General features: G+C 37.8%; 1 protein-coding gene across 2 annotated transcripts in view; it reads right to left on the minus strand.

Annotated features, from left to right (window-relative positions):
* The window catches only part of DCBLD2 (discoidin, CUB and LCCL domain containing 2), a 91,668-nt gene that overhangs the window by 6,028 nt on the left and 67,411 nt on the right, over positions 1-18,229 (minus strand). For both annotated transcript variants that reach the window (XM_003893848.5, XM_031662957.1), the window contains exons 6-13: positions 18,074-18,207; positions 16,104-16,144; positions 15,044-15,259; positions 13,650-13,774; positions 7,900-8,050; positions 7,049-7,135; positions 6,780-6,905; positions 3,746-3,839 (exon numbers count right to left, since the gene is read on the minus strand). In XM_003893848.5, coding sequence (XP_003893897.4) covers positions 3,746-3,839; positions 6,780-6,905; positions 7,049-7,135; positions 7,900-8,050; positions 13,650-13,774; positions 15,044-15,259; positions 16,104-16,144; positions 18,074-18,207 — 974 coding nt within the window. The remainder of the gene's footprint in view (positions 1-3,745; positions 3,840-6,779; positions 6,906-7,048; positions 7,136-7,899; positions 8,051-13,649; positions 13,775-15,043; positions 15,260-16,103; positions 16,145-18,073; positions 18,208-18,229) is intronic.

An 18,229-nucleotide genomic window follows, 5' to 3' on the forward strand; every position in this document is an offset into this window, starting at 1 on the left:
GGTTTCAAATAAAGATACCAAAAATCAACTGAGTCATAAAATTCACAGATCTAAAAAACCCATCTTCTTCTGATTTTCTATTCTGCATTTTTTTCCTCCAACTTCTTGCTTTTCTTCTACAGTCTTTTTCCCTAGAGAAGTTTAAAGGGTCTCATACCCTTAATTGCATAGATCTGATTCCTCCAACCATCCCAGGATAAGTCAATGCTCCCACTAACAGTGACAAGTGGAGAGGGAAGAGAACATGACTCTCCAGGCCTGGGAGGCACTGAAATTCTCTTGGGGGAAGCGAGAGTCACGTATGCATCAAAGAAGATCCTCCTCAGCCCACCTCTCAGAATTGTAACTTCTCCCCAGGAAAAATTTCCCTCCATTAAGAACTAGTATTTACCGAGTGCCCTTTAGAAAGAAAAACCAAGCAAATGAAATAACATTTTCTGATTCAAGGGTGTAAATCTAATTCAAATTAGTCTTTGCAAGCTAAGGAGAAAGCAGATATTATTCTAGTCTACAGATGAGGACAAGATGGCTATGCGAACTGCTCAAGGTCACAAATGCGGTTTTCATAAAAAGCCCAAGCCATGTGCTTTTCCTACTAGGAAACATTCTCCAGTATAAGACTATTTTTGATACTAAATGCATCCTCATTTTAAAGTGTAGCTATACTTACTTCATTATTTCAAAGTGCAGTATAAAATTTGTAGAAAAGATAGTAAGTGTTGAAGATGTTAATGAAAAACTTGAATGGAAAATAAAATATACTGATTAAACACCTTTCTCCCTGAAAATGCTCTAATCATCATATGATTTAGAAACAAAAAAATAAATAAATCATCTTTTCTAAATAGAAGTTAGACACCCTATATGGCTACGACAACACATTTAGGGCATGAATATTAGCCATAGGTTGTACTATAAAGGATTTTATATACTTTTTATAATCTCAAGTGACAAAGCTTCGGGTTACGTATTCATTACATATAAAGTGCTTAGAATGAGCTCTGGATTCAATAAACTGCAGCTGTTTTTATTATCATTCTCCTCCTCCCTATTTTCCACAGCACATTAATGGCATCTGCTCCTTTACTCCTTGTCATAAAGCCACTTATCAGTGATTTCGACTACATTCCTAACAGTAACTTCAATTCTCCAGCTCAGATCTTGTGTCAACGCCAGGCGTGTGGTCGAATTGCCTCAGGAGTCTGGATGTCCACAGGGTCCTTTCAACTCTATGCCAAACTGACCTCAGGCTCTGCCTGCCTACTGCCCCCTCAACAGCAGCACTCCTCAGTCCCCTTCACCCCGTGCTTTAGTAACAGTAGGTTATACTTTATTTATTATGTGTTCAGAGCAGCAGTGGGTAAGAGCATGATCTCTCAAGCCTGGTCCAAAACTCTGCTATGTTTCTCTGTTGTTTTCAGTATGTGGAAATTCATTCTGGATGCCCTCCTATACACACCACAAATATGGCAGAAACAATACAGAGTGTATTACATACACTCTGCTATGTAACAGCCGAGGGACCTTGGGCAAGTTCTTTATGTTGTGTCTCATTTTCTCCTGTAAAATGGGGATTATAGTACCTACTTCATAGATTGTTTTGAGGATTAAATGAATTAATACATGTATTTAGAATAATTATGTAGAATAGTGTCTAAGATTAGCATTCAATTTTCTTTTTTTTTTTTTTTGAGACGGAGTCTTGCTCTGTCGCCCAGGCTGGAGTGCAGTGGCTGGATCTCGGCTCACTGCAAGCTCCGCCTCCCGGGTTCACCCCATTCTCCTGCCTCAGCCTCCCGAGTAGCTGGGACTACAGGCGCCCGCCACCTCGCCCGGCTAGTTTTTTGTATTTTTTAGTAGAGACGGGGTTTCACCGTGGTAGCCAGGATGGTCCCGATCTCCTGACCTCGTGATCCGCCCGCCTTGGTCTCCCAAAGTGCTGGGATTACAGGCGTGAGCCACCGCGCCCGGCCTAGCATTCAATTTTCTATAAAAATTAGCTACTGCTGCTGCGGGCCTCATCACTATTACCACTGCTGTTGCTAAGTTCCTTAAATGCATCATGCTCTCTCCTCTTTGGCATTTCCTAAAGCTCTTTCCTTTCCCTACTGTTCTCATACTCACTCACTGTGTCTCTGCTCAGACAGCCTGCTCATGAAGGTGGGATCCGCCAGCTTCCTCCCATGGCATGTATCCTATGGCTGGTGTTACAGCTGGGAGGTTTTTTTTTTGCGTTGCATCTGTTCCTAATCTGTAAGCTTTGGGGTTCATCACTGGAATCCCCAGCATATGGCTCAATACTTGGGACAGGGTAAGAGTCAAGTATTCAAATATTTGTTGAATGGCTGAACACATGAAGTCACTCTCATTCTCCACCAAACCTGTCCCTCCTGCTCTGTTATCTCAACTCATGACTGGTCTAACTGCACAAGCCAGAAACCTCAGATTCCACCTGTATCACTTCTTCCTTACTAGACAACTAGTCATGCATCCTGTCGATGCTACTGGGAAACGTCTCCTCTTCAACTCTTCTCCCTTTCCTAGAATCAGCGTGTTATGTGCCAGCCCGCCCTAAGTGGTTTCCTAACTCATCTTGCTAAGTCTCTCAGCCTCCCTCCTCTTCAATCTACCTTCAAAACTGCCACCATCTTTGTACGATCAGCTGACAATATCACCTCTTTGCTTAACACTCAATGACTTTCCATCTATAGAATAAAATCTAAATTTCTCTCTTCCAGAAAAGCCTTTCCTGATCCAGGCCCAGACTGCACCTCTATGGTTACTTCTTAGGACTCTCCCATGCCAAATGTACATGCGATGACTCACTATTTTGCCTACATTCCGTATCTCTGTGCCTTCACTCAAACAATTCGCTCAGGTTGGGACATTCTGTACTGCTATGGTCTGAATATTTGCATCTCCCCAAAATTCGTATGTTGAAATCCTAATCCTCAAAGTGATGCTATTAGAAAGTGGGGCTTTGGTAAGTGATTAGGTCATGAAGGCAGAGTCCTCATGAATGGGATTAGTGCCCTTACAGGAGAGGCCTGAGAGAGCCTGTTGATCCCTTCTACCATGTGAGGATCGGGCAAGAAGGCACTGTCGATGAATGAGCCAGAAGGCAGACCCTCCCTGGTCATCACATCTGCAGTGTTTTGATCTTGGACTTCTCAGCCTCCAGAATTGTGAGAAATCAATTCTATTATTTATAAGTCACCAGGTTATGGTATTTTCTTATAGCAGCCCAAACAAAGACATCTACCTTCCTCTACCTAGCCAACTACAATTCCTTTAAGGCAAAGCAAGCTAAACTTAAGGATTCCCCTTTCCTGAAGAAAAAATTTCAGTTAATTCTCATGGTTCTCCTTAGTAAAACATAAATAACTCATCAAACCACATGACATAGTTTCTTGTTAGTCAACCCTGCTGAACACTTCAGAGAAAGGAATTGTGTCTCATTCTTTAAGTAAATGTAACTATCATGTGTCAGAAATTGTTCCTATTAATGTACATATCCCAGTGTATAATGCAGAACTTGATACAAAAAAGGTACTTAGTAACTGATTGTGGAACTGAACTGACTTATTTTTAATGGGAATAAAGGAGAAGCATGAAATTTTCATTCTAATAACTACCTTAACTCTTACTCTCAAACAGTAAACACTGTATGTAGTTCATATTCTATATTTAGCTTCTACTTCACATTTGGTGGTTTTGGGCTCAGATGAACTAGTTATGTACAAACCTGTTTCTCCAGTGCCAGGCACACACTAATATGAGAATGAGAGTAGTGAGGACCATGACCAGCACAGGGACAAGAACTGCAGCCAGTGCTACATCTGAAGTTACAAAGACAAAAACAGACAAACAAAAGCCATATTAACACCAAAGGCAGAAATCACTAGGGAAAATTAACCACATCATCTTTCAACATTTTTCTACCTCACAGAAATACCATAAACATTATTTGTCAAGACTATGGCATGTGGTGGTAACTGCAGAATACAGTTTTTGCAGATACACAAAAGCTTGTTACACTATTTATTCCATCTGTGTATAGATTTGAAATTTTCCTAAGTTTTTAAAACACTAAAATAAAATTGAAAGACAAATGAAAAATTGGGAAAATATATTTTCTACATATGTGAAGAGTTACTGTAAATAATTATTATAATGTAGGGCATTACAAGTCAAATCCAAACATTTAAGAGAAAAATCAGTAGAGATTAACTAGCAGTACATTAAAAAATACAAGTAACCATTAAATATGTTAGCCTCACTAGAATTCAAAGAAATACAAGTTAAACAACCAACACAAAAAAAGTTAAAACAAGAACAAAATACTACTTTTGCTAATCAAAGTGGCGAATATTTAAAACAGCAACGAATTGATGAAGAGGCTACTGGGAAACAGGTATTTTTTAATGGAAATATAAACTGATACTATCTCACTGATTGGCATTTTTGGGCAATATGTGCAAAAATCTATTGGCAATTCCATGCCTAGAATTTACTCTCAGAAACTAAAAAAAGATGCATCCTTAAAGATGTTCTCCCTGTTTCTGCATAAGAGTGAAAAATTGGAAATAATCCAAATGCCCAAAAATGAGAGGGAATAAATCATGGTATCCTCCTTACAAGAGAAAATAATCCAGCAATTGAAATGATGTTAAATCATAATGGCAAAGCATTCACATATATATGGGAAGGTAACAACATGGTGTTAAGAAAGTCAATTGGAAATGTGTGTGTGAACAGGTCAGAAGCCAGCACATGCTGGAACTGGGAGAGATTTCGGGATAATTTAATCCCCTAATTTCACTCCAGAGATAAGGAATTCTGGGCCCAGATATAGAAAATGATCTGCCTAAGGTCATTTGGGATATTAGTTTCTTCCTTTGTCCCTCAACCCCCTACTTGCCATGAAGATGACAATAGCAGCACCTGCTGATATTTACTGGGGGCTCAGAGCCGGACACTGCAATGAGTCTAATCTGCAGTATCTTCTTTATTCCTTAAAACAACTATATTCAAAAGAGAGAGAGGCTGAAGATATAGGAGAGGGAGAGGATAATCAGTAAGATCGGGTCCCTGAGAGGTGGATGGAGGCAAACCAGGGCACAGGTGATAAAATCAGCCTTGTGCAACACAAAGAAGCCCCCTTTTCACTGCAGTGAACAGAGTCTACAGATAGGTTTGTTGGCACCACAAAAAGGGAGTTTCACTGGAAGGAAACTCCCTACTTTCTCTGTGAAGTTGGAGCAGTAACTGAGAGTGGGTGAAGATATCTGGGTGAAGGGTTTGAAAATAAGGGGAATATTTAAAATAGCTACAGTTGAGAACGGACAGAAGAGCTACTACAGCCTTTTAGAAGGACAGCCAGCTGGTGCCATAGGCCCCACTGAGGGAGGACCTGGAAACTACAGAGGCACAAATCTGACCATGACATAATCTTTTCCATGAAATCACTCTCGGCCTGGCTGTAAAAATGGAGAAATGTGTAAACAGAAATAATGACTTAGACTAGAAAGTACTCAGAATTCACAACAGTAAATGTGCTTTTTCCGTAAGATTTGTGACACTAGAGAGGACACTCAAGTTTAGATGGATGCTGTGTGATTTAATCAGAGGCCTTAAAACATCTTCTTAGATTCAAAAAATAAGTTCACATACTACCATCCCCCCAAAAAAGAGACAGGAGGTCTCTGAGAAGACCAGCTCATTCTTTGTTATTCTTTTTGGGCATACAGGGATCCTAATTCCGGAAGGAAATTATTTAAGGACTCTTTTAGCCTTGAGGTTCTAAGATGCAATCAGATTTTAAGATGAGCAACACTTTTCAGTGACTGATCTCCGTTCAGGCATGTGGTCTGGGATTCTGCCTGAGTACACGCCTTCTGACAACTGGTAAGCAGCTAAAAGATGCTGAGGATCTCCTGCCTCTGGGAACTCTTGATTCTCTCTTTGGGCAAGTCAGAGAAAGGTATCTGAATCCAGGCGAACTTTCAAAAAATGAGAATGACTGAAATTCTAGGTGGCACAAATTACTTTGAATGAATTGCTTTCTCTCTCCGCACTTTCCTGAAACCGAGTAGCTGAAACCCTAATACTTAGTCTACTATGACACTGACACTTTTTTGAATTCAATTGAAATTTTGTTTTTCAACAACTAGTAAGACTACTATGTTTTATATACTTTGAGACCTTATTTATCACTGACAACAAAACTTGAAAGTAAATTCTAATAAATTTGTATTTATAATCTTAAAAAATATAATTGCAAACACTTAAAAAGAGACCAAAGGTTTTTTTTCTTTATGAATATGTTAACTCAAGAGTATTTTTTTAACAATTAGTTTCCACTAAAATTCTGTTTTTATTTTCTCCTTTTTGCCATCAAGTTCCCTATCCATCAAATTAATATATTATCAAGGGAAACACGTTTGTTTCCTGCTATGATTTCAGTTATTTCTAGAAAATACTGTATTTCTAAGCCTGAGAGTCAGTATGTTTAGCTGTAAGGAAAAATAGATCACAAGAGGAGGCCTGCAACACAGTGGCCTCCTCTAAATATTTAAAGAGCAATTCTACACGGCAGCAGAGACTAGAACTTAGATCAATGCAGTCTTTTCCAATGAAAGAAAATCTTTTTTTTTTGCTATACTTAAAAACTATAGTTGGAAGAAAAGACACTGAGGGTTTAAAAATGCCCGTGAAAACTTGAGTTAAAAACAAAACAATACCCTATGTACTAGGCGTTCATTTTCATGTTTGCATACCTTTGGTTACATTTGGAGTTACGGTAGTATTTTTGATATCAGGACTGGCAGTTGTTTGTTCCGTCTGTGCAGGAAATTCATTGCTACTGCGAGGTTGTAGTGGTTGCGTAAATTTTGGGGCACGACCTTTAAAAAAGTTTTAAAAGCTCTTTTTAATCTGTACCAACTTGATTAACATAAACTTATTTGATAATGCTTTTAATATATTTTTGGAAAGTTGCACCATAAATCCAAGGAATATCAAATTCTCACATTAAAAACAGGCATACCTTTGGCTATTTTTGGAGGGGTTGTAGTGTTTTTGAGGTCATTGCTGTTCCGAGGAGGTGGAGGTTGAGTAAGTTTTGGAGGACGACCTTGAAAAATGGTTTAGAAAAATTTAAACATTTTGTTTTTAAAAATCATAGTTAAAAATAGTAATGTTAAATGTCTTCAATGTTTTCTATTTAATTCTGCAGAATAATTTTAACTCTCAGAGAGAAATATATTGGAAGGATAAACATTATACTCTGCAATAAATGCACAAATATACCAGGATTTCTCAGTTTTTAAATAGCTAAATCATCTGAAAATAATCTTAGGAAAGAGAATAATGGGGTGGAAAGTGATGTTGAATGCTAAAGCTATAAAGGAGTCATCCACTTTATTCAATTCATTTAATAATTATTTATGGAGGGTCAACGATGTGTCAGGCACTGTGGGAGCCTTTGGGGGTACAACAGTAAACAGTATATTAAAATGTGTAATATTGAGATAAATTATTCTTGCTTTAAATGTATTGTTACAATCTTTCATGCTTATGTTAAACAAATATTATAGTACATGAGACCTGATTTAAAATTATTACGATTGAGACTAAATTTGGAAAGTGATCTCATTTACATTGTCTCATGAATGATGCTATTTCTTCTTCCACTTATAATTTTGGAAACCATTCTGATAAGTAACTTTTTAATATGGTAACCATTTATTTTTTAAAAATCCCTTTAAGAAGATATTGTAATTAGAGTTTAACCAGAAAAACACTCACATTATTAATTCTTCTCTCTGAGAATAGCAAAATCATTTTAAATTGGCAATCCAGTAAAAATAACATATCATAAACACGCCATCTCTTTACCTTTCGGAATAAACTGACATCCGAGCAGCTCCATTTTCATGGCAATCTTCTGCTGCCATTGGGTAGGATTCACTCTAATAAAACGTGCAATAATTGGTGGCAAAAAGTTATTACGCACATCCTGGTGATAATCTTTGTTTCCTTGAAATACCTTTAAAAAAAGCAACAAAAAAATTGGTACTTTAAATCAACAGTGGTTAGGGCTAAATTTCTCCACTTAAACATGTTTTTGTTCTTTGCTCTAGGCCTTAAATTATATCTGTAAAGTATGACAATAAGGATTAATTTTTAAGAAAATAATCACAATTTGGAAAACTATTAAGATGCTGCACACTTTTATCAAAAGTTTATAAAAGAAAATAATATAGAAATGATTTTAAGATGATTTAAGAACTTAACAACAGGGCTAACTTGGCATTTGGGTAAAAGCTTTCAAATCCAGTGAGACAATTTATCCTATTAATAAATTAGTAACTCTGGTCCTGTGGAATTAACAACTATTTAAATATATTAATTTTTAAAGGAAAACAAAATTGATCATGCCAGGTCTTAGGGGAAATATTTCGCTTATGTACTTTTCATAATTTTTCTCTCAACAGGCTGAAGGTGAACATATACTAAGGAACATATACTAACAAACATATAACAGGTACATACCTCCACCTACTGGATAAGCTGCGTAAGACAGCTCTCCTATTATAATCCTGGTTTTCGTTCCATGCTGCTATTTAAACTAGAAGTGACTTTGAAATGCTATTTTATGCTTAAATTATTAATTTTTTTAGAGATAGAGTCTTGCTCTGTCATCCAAGGAATGCATTGGCAGGATCATAGTGCAATACAGCCTAGAACTCCTGGGCTCAAACGATCCTCCCACCTCAGCCTCCTGAGTAGCTAGGACTACACAGGCATATGCCAACATGTGTGGCAATATTTATTTATTTATTTAGAGAAGAGGTCTCACTTTGTTGCCCAGGCTACAGTGCAGTGGCACAATCCTGGCTCACTGCAACCTCTTCCTCCCAAGTTCAAGCAACTCTCCTGCCTCAGTCTCCTGAGTAGCTGGGGTTACAGGTGTGCACCAACACACCCAGCTAATTTTTGTATTTTTAGTAGAGACAGGGTTTCACCATGTTGACCTCAAGGGATCCACCTGCCTCAGCCTCCCAAAGTGCTATAGGAGTGAGCCACTGTACCTGGTGACTTTTTATTTTTGTAGAAAGGGGTCTTGCTATGTTGCTCAGGCTGGTCTCAAACTCCTGTCCTCAAGCAATACTCATGCCTAGACCTCCCCCAAAGTGCTGGAAGTACAGGTGTGAGCTACCACGCTTGACCTGTGACTAATTTAATGATTGTAACTAAACAGCAACAAATGCATTATAAAAATAATCCCTAGGTAAAAATATGAGTCTAGGTGAGTCTCATTCTACTTCAAGCAAATTATGATAGTATCTTATAATGGACCAGCACTTAATTATTTAAAAAACATTTAAATGCAACTAATTCAGACAACCCTGTGAAATAGGAGGGCACAGGAATCTGTAAGTGGATTGCACAGCTAGTCAATGACAGGGCAGCAACTTGACTCTGGGTCTTCTGACTTAAGTATAGCCTCCAATAAGCTAAAAAGAGCCCTGTTTGTTCTCTAGGTCAGATCAACTAGGTAGTTTCTAAAGACCATTAATTAATAAGTCTAATTAATAATTAATAAATATATTGCCTAAAATCAAAGTGATTTTTTTTTTTTAATCAGCTAAGGGGAGATTAAGTAAATGTTTAACTTCTCAATCAAGTTATTTCCAAGTATTGTGGCTCTATCTCTTCTGGGCTAATTCACTTGGCATTAGACTATACATCTATCCTTCATTTCCTAAAAAGTTTGTTTTGCAGTTACAATAGCTTCCATGCTAGTGAGTTCCCGTGATTTCCTTAGATATTACTCTGAAATAAAGGTCATTATTTTCATTCTTACTATACTGGTGGAACAGGGATGATAACAAATCATTACTTTAACACATAAAAACTATCTTTAAGATCTTCCCCTATATTGCTGTCTCGGTTTTATAAAAACTGAGTAAAAAAGATTTGCTATCGTCAGCCTATAAGCATTTACTGAGAATCCGCATGTACAGGGAAGTATGTGAGGTGTCATGAAGAGAAAATGGATATGGACGCTACAGTTCCCCCCCTCAAGAAACTGAAATTTTATTGATTACCACACATAAATATGGTATAATGTTAGAAAGTGACATATTATGAAAACAAATTGTATATATACTAATCCCATTTTCTGAAAACAAAACCAAAGGCAGTCTCTGTGTGCTCATGCACATGTGCAGGCTCAGAAAAGGGTACAATGAATACACCAATTACCCTTGAGTTGGAGGTGATGAGGGAGCAGATGGACTTAGATGAGCAGGAAAAGTCTGTTAATTCATACAATTCAATGTGAGGACTTGCATTTCTGACCGTGAGAGTAACGGACTAGACTTATCGTTCCGCCCTAAACATACCTGAGAAAGTGGATAATATATATGAAACAACAGTTCTCAGACTCGGGCCAACAGGCTGCCTCGGGCAATAATGACCGAGAGAAGGGAAACAAATAAGGTGAGGCCTGCTATTTACTGTCCCAGTACTGTCTGTAGAGTTTCCAGGCCACAATGCAGGGAGGGAGATCCCCAACAGAGCCTGCCGTTCTCACTGAGTTACGGAGACAGAGCTGAGAGTGGGAGGCCAACAAGGTAGCTAGAATTTATAGGCAGAGATTAGGAGAGAAGAGAACTATAAAGATAGAGTGTGTGTGTGAGAGAGAGGCACTTCTAGGATGTATAAGGAGTTTTCCCTTAAATCTTCAGCTGCATGTAAAGAAACGACCTATGGCCAGTAAAAGAAACACTGGAAGGAGTCAGCAGGACAAGTCTCAGAGCTCCCCAGGTCTGGGAATTCCTTACACTGCCAACAGGTAGAACGAGAAACCTCATAATACATGGGACACTGCAGTGAGTACTTAGAACAGTATTGTCGGCCGGGTGCGGTGGCTCAAGCCTGTAATCCCAGCACTTTGGGAGGCCGAGACGGGCGGATCACGAGGTCAGGAGATCGAGACCATCCTGGCTAACACAGTGAAACCCCGTCTCTACTAAAAAAATACAAAAAACTAGCCGGGCGAGGTGGCGGGCGCCTGTAGTCCCAGCTACTCGGGAGGCTGAGGCAGGAGAATGGCGTAAACCCGGGAGGCGGAGCTTGCAGTGAGCCGAGATCCGGCCACTGCACTCCAGCCTGGGCGACAGAGCAAGACTCTGTCTCAAAAAAAAAAAAGAACAGTATTGTCTCAGTGGTGGAGAAAAATGAGAAAATTAAAGGCTGTCCAGGTCCTGCCTTATGAAGTTTAAAAGCAAGCCTTGAAAAGATCACATTGTTTCCAGTAGCTTAACTACATCCCAGAATAAAGCTCAAAAATATTTCAGGGAGTAATAATAACAAAAAACCCCAGTACCAAACAATGTAACACAATGTCTGGCATCCAATAAAAAAAATTCAGGCAGGTAAAATACGATCCATAATATCAATCAATATAAAAAGACCCATATATGACATAGGATAACATTAGCAGATGAGGATATTAAAAGAGCTATTATATATGCTCTATGTTCCAGAGATAGAGAAAAGCAGAGACACATTGGAGACATCTTAAAACCCCCAAACTGAACATCTAGAGGTGAAAAGTACAGTATCAGAGATAAAAATACATTGGATGGGAATAATAGATTAGCCAATTCAGAAGAATGGATTAGTGAACTTGAAGACAAAACAGAAAACTTTCAAACTAAAACACAAAGAGAAAAAGACTGAAAAAAATAAAGAACGGAGCATTGGTGAATGGTGAGATACCTTTAAGGGTCATAATATTCATAAAATTAGAATTGGGGAAAGGAAATACTTGAAAAAAAAAAAGAACTACAAATTTCTAAATTTGATGCAAATCATAACCTACATATCCAAAAAGCTCAAAGAACCCCAATCAAAAAAAAAAAGGAAGAAAAATATTACAAAGCCACATCAATCAAACTGCTTAAAACAAATGATGAAAAGAAAACCTTGTAAGGAGCCACAGAAACAAAGATGTATCACATTTTGAGGAACAGAGATAATAGCAGAATTCTTGTCAAAAACAACGCAAGCCAGCAAACAGCAGACAACGTATTTCAATTATTGAAAGGAAAAACAAAAACAAAAAAACCACTGGCCAACCCAGATTTCTACATTTAGAGAAATTACCTTTCAAAAATGAATGCAACAAAGAATCTTTTTCAGAAATACCATTTAATGTTGTTAGAAGTTTTTATAGTATAAGCCTGAACAATTCTTAAAATTCCAAAAATTTAGCTATATTCCACACGCACAATAAATGTGATACAAATAAATATGGACATGGTAGGAATAAACAGCAGTCAAGTTCAGGGGCATGAAGTAGAAGATATGTATGGAGATGGTATTGTTATTGTAACAGGGAGAGGCTCACCAAAGATGAAGTTCATGTGAAGCCAAGGAGAAGAGAAGAAGAAAGAGGCCTTGAATAAAAGCAAGGAGTTAAGATGCATATGAAAGATAATGAGCCCCTGGAGGTTTTTGAACGGAGAGATGAGAAAAGTAGTAATGGAAGACTTTTTAGCAAATCATACATGATAAAAAATAAAAATATATAATCAAAATCAAACTCAGGAAAGTTTGAAAAAAATGTCATCGTTTCAGTTCTTTTTTTCCACTTTGAGACAGAGTCTCCCTCTGTCACCCAGACTGGATTGCAATGGAGTGATCACAGCTCACTGCAGTCTCAACCTCCTGGGTTCAGGTGATTCTCCCACCTCAGCCTCCCAAGAAGCTGGGACTACAGGCATGCGCCACCATGCCTGGCTAATTTCCTGTATTTTTAGTGGAGACAGGGTGTTGCCATGTTGCCCAGGCTGGTCTCAAACTCCTGAGCTCAAGCAATCCCAAAGTGCTGGGATTACAGGAGTGAGCCATCATGCCCAGCCCCATAGTTTTGGTACTGATGGGAGACATCTATCTTCCTTAGGCACGAGGACTCCTCCATTTAAAGATCAAAGGGATACACATCTGAATAACATCCATCTCTGCCTGCTCCCCACCCCTTATCATTTCCTCTGGCTCATTCCAGCATCTTCATAATTTGTTGCTAACTAAAACAAAGATTCCATAATTATAATTAGATGCTAGAGCAATTCTTCATGTAAGAAAAAACAGAAGTTTCCCAGATAAAAGTTGGTGAGATGATCTTCAGATGAATTTTCAAGTCTATAATATCCCATAATTTAATGCATGTTGGTTTTCAGCTTTATTCTTTTTTTACCTCTTGCCTACAGAGTAGAAATCTGGGAACAAAGGCTCTCCATCATCCGGTGAATTGTAAAAAGCTTCATAAAAATAAGAAATTACAAGGTCCCTTTTAGATTTTCTTAATAAAGTGTCTGAACAATTCAATTAAAAATGCAATGACAAAAATCAAAAAAGTACTCACCATTACAATCACCAAAAGGAACCTAGAACCACTGAGAATTTTCTGAAGTCAGAAGAGTAAGGCCAATAACACTACCTAAAATAACCGCAAGAGGGTAGTATAAGATGTTCTTAACTTCTACATCTCTTTTATACAGGAGAGCTCTGTGACTTTTGGCAACCGCCCATTTTAAAAATGTTTTTTAAAAATACGTTGGTAATCATTTTACCTTATCTTGCTCCACACCAGGCTCTCTGTACACAGTCCATTTCTGCCCATCATCACTGTACAGGATTCTGTAGGCAGACACATAGTAATTGTGTTCCACCATGGTGGATCCAGTGGTTATAATGCCTGGGGAATGAAGAGTTGCTTTCATTAATGCACATGGTCTGATTCTCTAAGTTTGTTCAGCATCAAAGTATAAACATTTGAAATGCACAGCTCAAACATTTCTAATTAAGGCTCATTTCCATATCCAAGTGCACGTTTTCATCATAACAATTACTAAATCCTTGGCCTTATTCCCTTGGAGAGATAGGAAGAATTATGGGTGTGCATTAAGTAAAGAACTGTTCTATTTTGGTGTCTTGTGTTTATAATGTCGTAAAACAGATTTTGACTACTGGGTAAGATGATTCCTGGGAATGAACAGATTAAAGATGATTATTGGTATTATTTACAGTACCAAAACAAAATAAATATTTTAACAAAATTAAACCAATCCCAACCAATTATTCTGACCATTTGCTAAGTTCCCCTGAATTAAATTTATACTCTGCACATGTGGAAAATTGATGATCTCATCATTTAAAATGGACTCCTTTAACGAATTTTTCTTAATGACTGTAAGAGACTGTTATTTTAGATGTCTCAAGACCACTTTACTGAAACACTACCTTAAAAAAGAGTTTCAGTACAATGGAAACGAAAAGCTGTTACGAATTAAATACCGCGATGGTTAATACTGAGTGTCACTTGATTGAAGGATGAAAAGTATTGTTCCCGGATATGTCTGTGAGGGTGTTGCTAGAGGAGATTAATATCTGAGTCAGTTGACTGGGAAAGGCAAACCCACCCTCAATCTGGGTCGGCACCATTTAATCAGCATCAGCACCGCCAGAATAAAAACAGGCAGAAGAACGTGAAAAGACTAAACTGGCTTAAGTCTCCCGGCCTGCATCTTTCTCCCATGCTGGATGCCTCCTGCCCTTGAACATCACCCTCCCAAGTTCTCAGCTTTGGGACTTTTGGACCTTTGACTATAGACTGAAAGCTGCACTGTCAGCTTCCCTACTTTTGAGGTTTTGGGACTCGGAATGGCTTCCTTGCTTCTCAGCTTGCAGATGGCCTACTGTGGGACTTTACTTCGTGATCATGTGAGTCAATACACCTTAATGAACTCCCTTTTATATATACATCTGTCCTATCCATTGTGTCCCTTTAGAGAACCCTGACCAACACAAATAACTCCTTTTCTCTGCCATGTTTCATTAAATGTGTCTCCAGTAATATTAACATCAGTGCAAACACATAAAACTATATAATTAAAATTTTAATGTCTACCAGTTTTTCAAATAAAGTAAGTGTTACAAATTGCTCTAGAAAATTTTATCTTTTAACCTGTTATTTTCTTTTCCTTATTCAAATCTATTTGTAACCACTGGTATTCATCAGTGGCAAAAGCAGCCCAAGGCGGTCCAGGTTTTTTCAGCCTGGCTTTTTCGGGTTTCCAACTGTTCTCTTGCCCTGTGTGGTCAGTCCACTCCAGCACAGATGATGCTGTTATTTGAGAATCCGCGATCACACCAGACTCCATCCCCAGTGTTCCATAACAACCTGAAACAAAGAAAAGACTAAATTTGGTTTCCAGGTATAATTTCAAAATGCATGTAGACCTGCTCACTGAAAACTTTCTATTCCATCTTTAATTAACATACACTATGCTGATAATACACTGTAACAGAGAAATTTCAAAACTAGGCAAGTGTTTCTTGGGCATATGTCTTTGTGTATCATTAGGAAACCTACAAACATGCTCATTTCCAAGCATGACTGTTAGTTTAATGGAGATACATTATCTTCTCCCTGGGACACTCTTCCCAAATAACTGAGTAACTCACTCCTTTACCTCCTTCAGGTTTCTGGCCTATGTTACCTTCTCCCTGAGGCCTTCCCTGGGAGGAAGGCCCTTCCCAACTTCAGTCCAGTTCTACTTCTTTATTTTCCTACATCTTTATCATATTGTAAACAGTATATTATTTATAAACAATAATTTATTCATTGCTTATCATCAATCTCTCACTACTAGAATGTAATCTCCAGGACGGCAGGATCTTGTTCACTTTAATGCTGCTCTATTACTCGAACCAGAGCAATGCCTGGCACATAAAGAAGGCACTCAGTAAATATTTTCTGTTGAACAAATTGATTACTTCTTTAGACAAGTTCAAAAGTCATCTTTCTTAAGGAACCTTCCTTGCTTACATGACCATTTCTCTATAAATATAAAACTTCCAATTTGTTCTATTCATTATATTATTAGATAACCATCTTACCTTATGGTGTTATTATGACAACTAAGTGAGAAAGTACAATAAATCAGCAAGTGACACAGTGCCTGACAATGTTCAAAAATATTAATTATATAAATAAAAAATTATAAAGTCCATAAAAGGCTTACCACTTGTTTTAAATGTAAAAAGACTTGTAGATAAGTGTCCCCTGAAAGACAGAAGGGTTTTTTTTTTGGTGATACTCACATAACACATGATTGCCGCATATTTAGTGAAACATTTTCTCTTGATTTGGTTCTCCCCACCCAACAAAAGAACCAAGAAGACTGTATGGCTAAAAATTAGACAACTAATATTGTTCCTAGGGAAAAAGTCTCATTTCTAAGCAGGACAACTTCTGAAATCAGCATAAACAACTTTCTCTACCAGTATCTAGCACCCAGTTTCACATGTGATTGTGCAAATGTTCTCTATGTAATCTTTAATATGTACTTCTTTTTCATAATTTATTTACTCATTGTTTACTGTCAATCTCTCACTACTTTATTTCATGAAATAAACGGATTCTTAACACTTTTCTGTGGCAAATGTTACACTAAAAGGTCTAATTCTCAGATAATGAGGCTCAAGTTTTTTGGGATAAATGTAAGAAAAGTTGGGTACTAATAGATTTCTTTTTCTTTTCTTTTCTTTTTTTTTTTTTAAGAAGAAATCAACATCTCATGAAAGAAGTCTCAGTGTACACTCCTGCCTTTAGTCCGACATGCAAACCATTACAAGAGGATGCAATTTTTCCCTGTTTTCTTTTTTAAAGCATGAAAGAGAGAATTCACACACACTAAATCTTTCTAAAGGTATAACATGGTAAAGGAATGAAAGGGTCTGCACAAAATAATCTAGGAAAAAAAAAAAAAAAGGGAAGGTAGTTGAGTCTATACCAGGGATGGGCAAATGACTGCCCATGCATGGCCTGTTTTGTATGGGCAGTGAGCTAAGAATAGTTAAAGAGCTGTAAATAAAACAAAAAAAGAATAAGATACAGAGACGTGGCCTGTAAAGCCTAAAATATTTATTAGCTGGGTCTTTACAGAACAAGTTTGCTGAATCCTGTTGTATACCAATCTGGATATGGATGATACTCGAGTCTTCTGAATGAAAATTGGCCTAGGACCTCTGAAGAAAAGCTGGTTTCAATTAGGCTTAGTGTTGTCTGAAAGACTGAGCATATCTAAGAGACAAGATTTATACAAACAGATTGCTAACACTGCATTTCTATTTAATGTTTCAACTTCTGCTTTTGATGCCTACTCTACGTTTTGTAAAACAGTAGAACACTATAGATACCACGAAAATACATCCTTAAAATATTCTCTTAGAATGAAAAGAAGATTCACAATAATGCGTATGATGTAATACTTTATGTCAAATTTAAATTTATATTTAAAGTATTTCAATTATCTTGAATCCCCATGTGCTATAAGGAACACAGTAGTTAAGCCTTTCAATCTGTAAAATAAATGAGGATCTCGCAACAAACTTCTAGACTCGTATGTAGACTTTAACACTTAGAAAAGACAGAAGAAACACATTACTCTTCCAAAGGACTACATTTTTGAAGAACAATAAGCTAAGGTAGTACACCACCACCTATACTCTTCAAAATATGCAGACACTGGCCCGGCATGGCGGGTCACGCCTGTAATCCCAGCACTTTGGGTGGTCGAGGCGGGTGGGCCATGAGTCAGGAGTTCGAGACCAGCCTGGCCAACACGGTGAAACCACGTCTCTACTAAAAATACAAAGTTATTTTGTACAGGCATGGTGGCACACACCTGTAATCCCAGTTACTTGGGAGGCTGAGGAAGGAGAATCGCTTGAAACCGGAAGGCAGAGATTGCAGTGAGCCAAGATCACGCCACTGCACTCCAGCCTGGGCAACAAGAGCGAAACGGTCTCAAAACAAAACAAAACAAAAAACAGACACTGAGCACGCTAACGTGAGTGCTTACTGCCTAAACGTTCTTTCATGAACACCATTAACAGTGATATTGCTGAGATCTAGCTAGTTCTTAGCCCACTGCTACCCAGAATGCTAATTATAGATAGCATATATTTTTTAAATTGCATATATACTTACACCACAGATGTGACGTTGTTAGCCAAAGAACTTTCATAATATGGGATACCTTTACTAATTACAACACTGATTTGGCCACCCAACGTGTTTGACACTACTCCTGCATGCACACCAGCCATGCACAATGGCGAGGACTTAAGGAAGGGAAAAAGAAAA

Source organism: Papio anubis, chromosome 2, assembly GCF_008728515.1.
Source record: "Papio anubis isolate 15944 chromosome 2, Panubis1.0, whole genome shotgun sequence".
Classification (NCBI taxonomy): Eukaryota; Metazoa; Chordata; class Mammalia; order Primates; family Cercopithecidae; genus Papio; species Papio anubis.